This window comes from Castanea sativa, chromosome 1, assembly GCF_040712315.1.
Source record: "Castanea sativa cultivar Marrone di Chiusa Pesio chromosome 1, ASM4071231v1".
NCBI classification, from domain to species: domain Eukaryota; kingdom Viridiplantae; phylum Streptophyta; class Magnoliopsida; order Fagales; family Fagaceae; genus Castanea; species Castanea sativa.
The window spans coordinates 56,303,340-56,314,392 of NC_134013.1; the positions used below are offsets into that span (position 1 = coordinate 56,303,340).

The 11,053-nt window shown below is 34.6% G+C and overlaps 1 protein-coding gene across 3 annotated transcripts; it reads right to left on the minus strand.

The window, feature by feature from the left end:
• Nucleotides 1-1,539: 1,539 nt before the first annotated feature.
• Nucleotides 1,540-10,394, minus strand: LOC142644776 (putative acyl-[acyl-carrier-protein]--UDP-N-acetylglucosamine O-acyltransferase, mitochondrial). Of its 3 annotated transcripts, none has more exons than XM_075776780.1 (10): nt 9,868-10,394; nt 3,986-4,110; nt 3,773-3,881; nt 3,204-3,296; nt 2,982-3,098; nt 2,800-2,883; nt 2,341-2,445; nt 2,134-2,220; nt 1,884-2,015; nt 1,540-1,809 (listed from the first exon to the last, which is right to left on the minus strand). In XM_075776780.1, the coding sequence occupies exons 1-9, from the start codon at nt 10,054-10,056 to the stop codon at nt 1,908-1,910; spliced, it is 1,017 nt and encodes a 338-aa protein (XP_075632895.1). In that variant the 5' UTR covers nt 10,057-10,394; the 3' UTR covers nt 1,540-1,809; nt 1,884-1,907. The 3 variants fall into 3 exon arrangements, 2 of the variants coding, with proteins under 2 accessions (XP_075632895.1, XP_075675466.1); XM_075819351.1 differs by having other exon boundaries at nt 1,884-2,021; XR_012839013.1 differs by lacking the exon at nt 1,540-1,809 and having other exon boundaries at nt 1,959-2,021; nt 2,134-2,227.
• Between the last annotated feature and the right edge of the window lie 659 nt (nt 10,395-11,053).

The following is an 11,053-nucleotide window of genomic DNA, read 5'->3' on the forward strand; positions in this document are numbered from 1 at the left end:
GAATCTTAAGGGAGTTTATTGTAATTATTTTTTATTCCTGGATATTTGAATTTGCAAGCGTCATGTATTGTGAACATTTTTTAAAAAAATAATAATAGTAGGTGAAATTGAAAGAAAAATAAAATTGTTAATCCAGTACATAATGCCCGCAATAATACTTAATTCCACAAATAAGTGCCTTTCTAATTCTACAAAGAGGTGTCATTCTAAAGTCATCACTTCTCTAGGAAGAAAAAAAAAAACTTAGACCTAAGTGTCATGATGAACACGAGGAAACTTGGTATTTGTTTGACAATTAGAAATCCTTATAAAAGTCGGTAATTCTCTGCACCAAATCTTCTTTTATTTTTTTATTTATTTTGTTTTTGTTTTCATCAAATTTAATATTTGACCGCATGGTTACCTTCATCTTTTCAACTCCATGAATTGAACCTAATGTTTTAATCATGTTATATAGAGAGGTAGTTTGGGCTTTGTATAGATGGATTGGCTTGTCACATCAGTTTATTAGTTTGAAAAATTAAAAGTTCTAATTTGCCATAAACTCTCAGCAATGTAAACTCAAATAACATTGTATTGAAATGGTCCCATGAGCATTTTACATTTAACAATCATATTGGTGCTTGCTTTGGCATTTCCAGAAATGGGAATTGAAAGTAAAGAAAAATGGCTTCATTTGCAGCATATGCAACAGAATATACTAATTATCCCCTGAAGCTTATGGTCCCCACATCCCACCATTCTCAGCACTCTGTACCTTGTTACAGATCTTAAAGATTTGGATATCTTAGTCGCAGTTAAGAAATATATTCTGTTCATTCCCATTTTCAGTCAAAGGCAATGAAAGATTAAACAACTTGCACTATCTTGATATTGTCAGTATGACTTTTAATGGCCTTGGATTAAGATATTGGAAATGAACAGTCAAGTCAAGAAAACTAAAGGGTATGAAGGTCTGATAATAAGAAAAGTGAATGATAATAATACAAAAATTACCATGCTTTTAAAAGAAGCAAGAGAACACCACAGCTTGTCATATAAATTATTAATTAACCATGTAATATATATATATATATATATATATATATATATATATATATATATATATATAGGGAAATGTTAACAAGCACCGCACGGTGCTTGTTAAAGTTTCATTTTTTGTGTTTCACTAAAAAAAATTGTCAAAAAAATTACCAAAAAAGATAAAAAAAAAAAAATATTGCCAAAAACTGAAAAAACTGCCAAAAAGCTGAAAAAGTTATTAAAAAATTATCCCAAAGTATGTTGTTAACGCGCACCTTACGGTGTCCGTTAACACAACCCATATATATATTTGCAATATTCAGGACAATCCATATCTCAAGAATCTGGAGAAACAAGTAAGCTTCAGCAATTGGCCAGTGCTTTGAGGCCAACAGAACTGAAAATGCAGAATCTGTATAGGTAAATCACTTTCTCCCTCTTTAATCTGTTACCACTATTTTTAGCTTCTGCAACTTTTTTCCACATTCAGCCTTAGCCAATACAACAATCCTTCCATTTAAAAGAAATAAATAATTTCTATAGATTAAACTTTCATAACAAAGTCAACCAACAGCTACACGTCAGAGTTTTGACCATACAAAATAGTCTACAGCAGCTTCTAAAAACAATTGGTCATTTGCTCTTAGTTAGAAACTGCTAATAGATTAGGTCTACTCGTCAGAGTTATCACAATACAGAATAAGTCTATAGCAGATTCTAAAAACAATTGCTCAGATGCTCTTAGGCAGAAACTACTAACAGCTTTGGTCCAAACCACTGTTTTAACTGCAATAATTTATAAACTATTAAACAAAAAGTCAAAGCAACTTGATTAGCAAATGAAATTTGGAAATACTCACTTCACAAATTAGGTGTCATTTAGACTATATCCAATGTCTGAACTTGCATATTCCACGACGATCTTCTGTGAAAGAGTTACGAATAGATTGCACCATGGAACAAACTGCAGGAATATGCGCCAATTCTTCATTCTGCTCCTGCAAAATGATTTAACTTCGTATTATTTGTAAGCTAAAACAAGAGAGAAAGAGGGAAAGAGAGAGTTTTTTTTTTATAGGTAAAATGTTTTTGGAAAGAGAGATTTTATACCACTTCAGCAAGACGCTCTTCAAAACTGGCAGAATTTGCATCAACAGACATAAATATCTTTCGATAAGCCATTCTCAGACTATTTATCTAGATCCTTGCCCAAAGGAATAAATAAGCTCTTTCAAACATGCAGGTTAAATAATAATAATTATAATCATTTATAACTAAAGTTTAAACCATCAATATGAAATTCTACTTTATGCGAACCTCTGCAGTTGTGAATCCACGACGCCGAAGACCCTCCAAATTTAAGCCACGAAGCTCAGCTCTCTCTCCAGTCACCATCATGTACTTTGGGACATCTTGTGAAACCTTCAGGCGTATGAGATGAAGAAAATGAAATTGAAAGCATCCTAGAAGAATCGTAATCTTTTTCATGGACAACACTTGGGAAAAGTTCTTGATTCAATACAATGTTGAGGACACTATGTAACAAGAACACTCTCATTTTGGCCTTTACACAGTGTTTGAAACATCAAATATTTACATCCTAGAAAGCCCTTCTAGAACTAACACCAGTGTCACAGTGTAGTTAGCTTTTTAGCTCATTGAGCCTTCTCCCCCTCATGTCCATGTTAGAAACTTACACCCATGTTGGATTCATAAATACATAAAATAAGAGGGTAAGATGACAATTTAAGGGCGATTACTAAGAAATGACCATACCACAGAACCTCCACCAATAAAAGAGAATGAACCAATGTGGCAGAATTGATGAACAACGATTGCTCCTGCAGTGTGAGCATAGTCCTACATTTGAAGCACTTGTATTAAATTCTAATCAGATGTTACATATGAGAAATACCATATACAAATATGTTAAATTGAGAAGTGGACCAAGGACTTACTTCCACCATAACATGGCCTGCTAGTAGAGTATTGTTTGCAAAAATATTGTTGTTGCCAACCTTGCAATCATGGGCAATATGACAAGATCCCATTATAAGATTATTATCACCAATAACCTGATTATGTATAATGCTAGTTAGAATATGAAATTCTCTAAATGTTAAACATAATTTCTATTTTGAAAAAAAAAAAAAAAAAAGCTTCAGCAACCCCATCATTACCGTCCTATCACTTGACTTCGAAGAACGGTGGATTGAGGAATGTTCTCTGATGTCATTGTTGTCGCCAATATCAAGGAAACATTCATCCCCTGGCTAAATGATAGAGATATATATAAGAGGGGTATCCTGTATGAAAACATCCACATGTATAAAAATTGTGACTGTAATATAGTATCCAACACGTATGTCCAATACATATGAAATACAGTATCCAATATCATTTCTTCTTCTTCTTTTTTTCTTTTTTTTTTTTGAAAACCAAACAGAGTGTGAGAAATTTATATTAGTGAAAAACAAAATAAATTAATAATTGGAAAAAAAATAATATGCCATATATTATAAATGGAAAATGTACAATGATCCTTCTAGTTCTTAAATCCAATTCCAATATAAACCAGTTAGAAACAGTTTTTTAGTCGTTAGATAATGGTCATATGATTCATAAAATTAGGCCACAATTCCAAGAAAAGCAACACTTTACTTTGACAATACAAATTGGCATGGAAGCAAACATGTGATTTCAATAAGCTAGAACAGAGGAGTTAACACCAATGTCATCGGAAGCTAACCTTGTACTTCAAGTCTTGGCACTTAACACCTACCACAGCATGATGGCCTATAATGTTATTGCATCCCACGACTGTATGCCCAGGAAGATCATCACCAACCACAGAGCCACTGCCTGACAAGTTTAAGCACTTGATAAAATTACATCACAATGGAACAAGAACTATGCATTGCAACAATGTACCACAAAAGGTAAAACCATCATCCAAACTCACGTCATCAAAATGCAATGCTCCCCCAGTTCAGTATTTCCAAATATATGGCTGCCAGGATGTAATTGACAGCCATGCCCAAGCTTGGCAGATGAACCAACAGTGCAGAAAGGACCAATGGAAACACCCTGCATCATCACGTTACTAACATCAACAAATCATTATGCAAGTAAACATCTAACCAGTCTGATTTTAAGATTTTTTGAAGAAAAGTCCTAGTTGTCAAATATTTTTGATAAGTAAAGTTTATTGGAAAAAAAAGGGGGGCTAGATCAAAGTAAAACAAAAACAGGAGAACTGGAAGCAAAAATTAGAAAATACAAAGCTAGTGAAAACTCAAGGAATCTAGAAATTCCAGGAATCCTGAGACAGAAAATGCAATGAAGACTTTAGCAATAAATATTTCATCTACGCTACACTTAATCTTGCCTCTTAAAGCATCTAGCATTCTGCTTGCTCCAAAGACACCACATGAGACACAAAAGATCCGCTTGCCATATTTCCCCATTACATCTTCGGCCTAACCACCCCTTCCAACATGCAAGCATCTCTTGCATCCACTTTGGCATCACCCAGGAAAAATCAAATATAGAATATATCATAAACCACATTTCCCAAGCCATGACACAATGTAGAAATAAACTATTCACATCCTCCCCATGATTTTAAAATATCAAGCACTACTCCATAATACTTAGGCTTCTCTTTCTTAAATTATCGACTATCAAAATCCTCCCTAATGCCACACACACACCCAAAAAAAAAAAAAACCCTCAGCAAGACACGAACTTTCCAGATGCTTTTCCATGGAAAACCTACTCCTCCCCCTCAAAATTAGTAGTAGCGCTTCACATTGAAGCCCTTGTTTGGAAAAGGGAGCCAAACCAACTTATCAACATCCCCAAGCCAAATCTATATTACATAAAGACCCGACAATAACTGTGCCACAGAATCTACTTCCCAATCTTGCACTGCATGAATGAACAAAAGATTCCAATAACAAAGTTAATGTCAGATCTCTACATAATCTGCCACTGTGACTTCACTATCTCTCGCTATAAAAACAAACTGGGGAATCTCTCCTTAAGAATCGTCTCCCCTTGGCCTTGGCTACACATTATGCGAAAACCTAACTTTAGTACCATCTCCAACATCCTAGCTAGTGATCTGCACAAATTTGTCCCATCCTCCTCTAATATACTTATACAATCAGACCCTATATGGCCCCTCACCTCACCCAAACATCAATACTCTCCATTGGATCCATACTTTAAATCTATTACCTGTCTCCATAAAACCGTATCTTCAAATTCATAACGCCACTTACCCAAAAAAACCTGATTAAATAGAAATAAGTTCTTGATTCCCAAGCCACCACGGCACACAAGAGGACAGCAAGTATTCCAATTAACTAAGTAAAAATTCAAATTCATCCCCCAGGCCGCTCCAAGGAAATTCCCTCTAAATCTTTTTCATTCAATTTGCCACACCCAAAAGCAGTGGGAAAAGAGATAAGAAATAAGCGGGAAGGCTAAATAATGTACTCTTAGAGAGGGGGAGACAACCCCAATTTGACGAGTATATTTCTTATAGCTAGCCAATCTCCTTTGCACATGTTCTAAGATGGGATCCCAAATAGATTTTAATTTGAAAGGGGCTCCTTAATGTAAACCCAAATACTTCATAGGGAGAGAAGAAACACCACATCCAAGAATTCCTATCAAATCCTCAATATGTTGTACCTCTCCTAAAGTCTGATTTCAAGAATTTCAATGACACCATTTCAAAACAATGAATTTCCTTTTGTATTAACAGTTACACAAACAAAGCAACTAAACAGAAGCAACCCAAATAAACCAGTTTACCAGCCTTTTTACTAAAGCAGAACAAAGTAATGTTTGATAAAAAGAAAAGTAACCCAAATAAACACTATAATTCAGCTTGACATAAAAGTGTTTTTTTTTAAATCATTATTAGGCAGTTTTTCATAATCCCAATGCTACAGCCAAAAGATTATTTCTTATTTCTCTGTCGAGCACAAAATTGTGTGGATCATTTAACTGATTACCCAAAAAAGTAGCACAAAGAACATTGACGCATAAATCAAAAGTAGTAAAAGTTAAAAACAACAAAAAAAACTGATCCTGTAGTTTTAGTAAAAAAATTGCTTAAAAAAAAAACCTGGGGTGATGAAAAATATTACCATCTATGGAATAGAACTCCATTTTCCACTTTATTAGCCAATAAAAACACTAATGCATAATAATTAGACTGAAATGCATTTCTTGGTTTCTTCTATGGAACCTTTGGGAATTTATGGTACCCACAATTATCAAAATCAATTATTTCAAGTGTTCTAATCTTAGGCTTTTTTTTTTGTGATAGATAACGTAAAATGTTATTAATAAAAAAGCCAATCCGAGTACATTGGGGATGTACTATAAGGGCACAAATTAGGAACCAAAATTACAAAGATCAAGTAAAACATGAAGGGAAGATCAAGAAAAATGAGAAAAGACCACACTCCAATCAAAGAGAGTGTGCAAGAAAAAATACTTAATCTCTAGCATAGAACATTCACATCTCTCAAAACTTCTAGCATTCCTTTCATGCCAAATGCACCATATCAAACAATGAGGCACTAGTCTCCAAAAATCTATGTTGTAATGTCGCTCAAACTTACCCTGTCAAGACTCAAACAACTCAATAACCTTATGAGACATAATCCAGTGGATACTAAACAAACAGAACACCAACGACCACAACTCACAAGCTATGGGGCAATGAATTAGAAGGTGATCCATTGACTCCCCACAACTCTTACACATATATAACCAATCAAGAACAAGCACGTCTTTTACGAAGGTTGTTTGTTGTTAAGATCTTACCTAAGGAAGTAGACCATGAAAAGAAAACTACCTCGGAGGAATCTTCAATTGCCATATGATTCTCTAAGGGAAGGATAAGAGAGTACGAGGGTAGAAAAAGAAAGATAAAAACCTCTAACCTCAAAACCTCTACTCCTTACTGGCTTCCAACAAACCTTATCAAGACCAAGCCCCCACACAGTCAAAGAGTAGACCATACCCATAAATAGATCAAAAGATTCTTGTTCCCAATCTTGTGATGGACGACGAAATTGAACATTCCAATGAATCCTCCAAGTAGACCAACACATAACCTCAACCATTGAGAATTCCATTGACCTCCTAAGACAATAAAGCTCCAGAGAAGCCTCTTGGAAAGTACAGTCCCCACACCACATATGCTTCCAAAACTTCACTCTAATACCATCCCCCGCATCATATGAAAGGAGTTTAGAAAAATTCAACCAGCCACTTCGAATGAATCTCCACAGGCTAACACCATAAGCACTTGTCACCTTTTTTGCACACCAACCACCCCAAATATTCCCATATTTCTCCTCTATAACCCTCCTCCATAAAGCATCCATCTCCATGACATACCTCCACAACTATTTTCCAGGTAAAGGCAGAAGGGAAAGAAAGTATGTAGGTAAAGACGAAAGTGTGCTTTTAATAAGAGTTACCTTACTCCCCTTAGATAAATACAACCTATTCCAACCTGCTAATCTCCGCTCCATCTTCTCTAGAATAGGATTTCAGATTAACAAATTCTTAAACTTAGCACCTAAAGAAGGCCCAAATATTTCAAAGGAAGAGAAGATTTCCTACAACCCAATAGCCCCACCAGAGCCTCCAAATTGTGCACCACATCAACAAGAACCAACTCAGATTTTCCCAAGTTAATACTTAACACTGATACCCCTTCAAATCGCAAGAATCACTCTCAAATTAGCTATCTGAGTAGGGTCAACATCACAAAAAATAAGAGTGTAGTCCGCAAATAAAAGATGAGACACCATCATCAATGTACCAGCCGTATTACCTACAAAGAAGCCAGAGAACTGTCCAGCGGTAGTAGCCACATCCAACATACAACTCGATGCCTCCATAACAATATCAAAAAGCAACAGAGATAAAGGATCCCCTTGCTGAATCCCCCTATAACTTCCAAAGAAATCAGATGGACTACCATCGAGCAAAATGGAAAATTTGACGGTTGAAATGCAACACATTATCCATTTTCTCCATTTCTTTGAAAATCCACTGCGCTAAAGCATATACATTAAAAAATCCCAACTCACATGATCATATACCTTTTCCACATCCAACTTACACAACACCCTTGGAATTCCTATCTTCAATCTACTATCAATACATTTTGAAGCAATTAAAATGGAGTCTAGGATTTGTCTACCTTTCACAAAAGCATTTTGTGAATTAGAGATAAGCCCATTCGCCACTCTTTGAAACCGATTAGCCAATGACTTGGAAATAATCTTATAGATCCCACCAACTAATCTTAGCATTTTATTTATATTTATAGAGGAACAGTGGACTTGAAAATACATTTTTATGATCATAGTGTGTACTATTCCCTCAAAAAACATACAGGAATTAAAGAGTCTTCCTCAAATTTAAATTAAAGTTGATTTTCAAGTTTCCACCCCAAATTAAAAAATGTGCAATGTCGTGCTGGGAATTCTTAAAAAAAAATACTGTTTCATCTTTATTCCACGTCATGTAACATTTTAAGGTGCCACATCAACACTTCAAAAAACAATTGGGGGTAAACCAATCACCTCTCTTAGATCCCACAGAAGTGGAAACTTTGTTCACTAGTACAACTTTAACACTCTGTTTACAGTGTATAGATGGAATAATCTAATTGGTACATTTTAAAATTTTATGGGATGAAACCAATCAACTAGAACTTTTTCTTCTTCTTCTTCTTCTTCTTCTTCTTCTTCTTTTCTCAGTAAATTACATTTCCTACATCGAGATTTGGGAAAATGTCAAAAACTTCCATTTAATTTCTGAAGCAACACTCAGCCCCTTTGAGGTTATTACTTTTTCTTTTTTTTTCCCCTATTACATATCAATCTCATTAGAAAACACAATCTAAGGCTATTTCAGATGAGATTTTTTTTAAAAAAAAGTACGTATTTTAACTCAATTTGTAAATACACATAATGGTTTGAATGGTATCCGTTAATATATGGGTCAGAATTAAATTACACTCGGCGTAACTATAATCAATATTACATCATTTAATAACTTTTTATTAAATTAACATTTTGGAGATCTCAAAGTTGGATTACACACCTTCTCTTTGTTCATAACATGCAGGCCAAATTTTGAATTAACCAGATATCATTTATACTATCCAATTGTAAACTCATAGTTTGTTGATAATTTAAACAGCAAAAAACTTGAAATTTTGCAAGCATCGAGATTATAAGGAGACAACGTATTCCAATGGAAGGTTTGTCGCATCCAATAGAACGTTAGTGAGCGGAGTAATGTTTGATAAATGACAGAGTTTGGCTACAAACTCAGTTGTAGCTAGTGCCTACAACTCCTCTCAATAACTTTTTATTGAATGTGAATTTTGATAAATCCATTATTGAATTACATTTTCATCTCATATCCTTCACGCTCGCCAAGTTTCCAGAAGATGAAAGATCAATAGCTACGTCATTATCCAAATGTTTAAATTTCAAGTTTTTGAAGTCTAAAATAATGCATTAAAAATAAGTTTATAAATCATTAGGTAAATAACATTCAACTGGCTCAAAATTTGACATAGAACATAAAGAAAATGCAAGAGATAATTAGTGGAAGTTTGTGGAGCCAAACTTTGTGCTTTGACAAGAGTTACAAAACACACACACACACACACCAAAGGAAAACATCGAATTCTATTACTATCAATGTATTTACTAGTAATTCGAAATCAAATTCAAAACACGCACACACACACATAAACACAAAGGAAAGAAAAAGAAAGTAGGTACCAACCTGGGAAATAAGAGCATTAGGGTGAACAATGGCAGAAGGGTGAATGAAGGTAGAGCTTGTTTGGTGTGAAGAAGAAGAAGAAGAAGGTTGGGCAGAGAGCGTGGAGGATAAGCGCCGAAGTGAGAGTGAGGTTAGAGAATTAGAGCAGCAGAAGAAGAAAGGCTTGCGAAGTTTCATGAGCGAGCACATAGCTTAGCGACTACCGATAGTAGTGTCCCACTCCCACCTTCGGACTCGGAGAAACTAAAGAAACAGAAACAGAAACAGAAACTTCCCGCTGCTGAGAGAGGTGAGAAATATGTAGTGTCAGTGTGTCTGTGTGTGTGTGTCTGGTACGATTTTTCGCTCGATCTGGACCCTTCTTTTTCGTCTGGAGAATATGCTTGCTTTATTTACTGTTGATTTTTTTTTGTTGTTGGGCGCACTATAGAGTTCCCCCGTTCATAAATAAATTACCCTTTCCCATTTCTCACTTTGCCTCATGATGTATCAAAATTCAAAACACACAATCAACCCCCAAATCAAAATTCATCTGTTTTGTTTTGTGGTTAAATTTAACATAATTTAGCATTAAAAGGCCAATTTACCCATCTACTGTTTGTTTTGAAGAAATGAGTAAATTGGTCTTTCATTACATAATTTTGTTATACTTAACATAAAAAGAGATAATACGAGAATATTGAAATAAAGTTATAACTTTGGGATGTTAATCTGAATCATATATTTTTGTAGTTTAGGGTGGCAAAGTGAGTAATAGTTAGCTCAACCGGTAAAGTAATTTGTCGAAGAATATTTCTTGGTGTTTGGCAAGAGAAACATCTTTTAGGACAAACATCTTATTCTTGAGTGATTGGATCTTTCAAAGAACTTTTTTTGGTGTTTGGCAAAAGAAACATAGTTTTTTGTTATTATTTATTTTTCGATAGTTAGGGCAGGGAGGATTTGAATCCTGAAAATAGTTGTTGAAAAAACTAGGAGAAGCCGATTGAGCTACAAGATTTTGACTAGGGTCGTAAATAAACTCATTTATAAAATAATTTGAACTTGATTCAATAAAAAACTCGTGTATATTTTTTTGTTTATAAACAAGCCAAGTTTGAGCCTTAGTTTTAGGCTTGTTTAATAAATAAGTCAAATCCAAGAAAAATAAATTGCTCATGAACATGTTTGCGAATAATAGGATTTG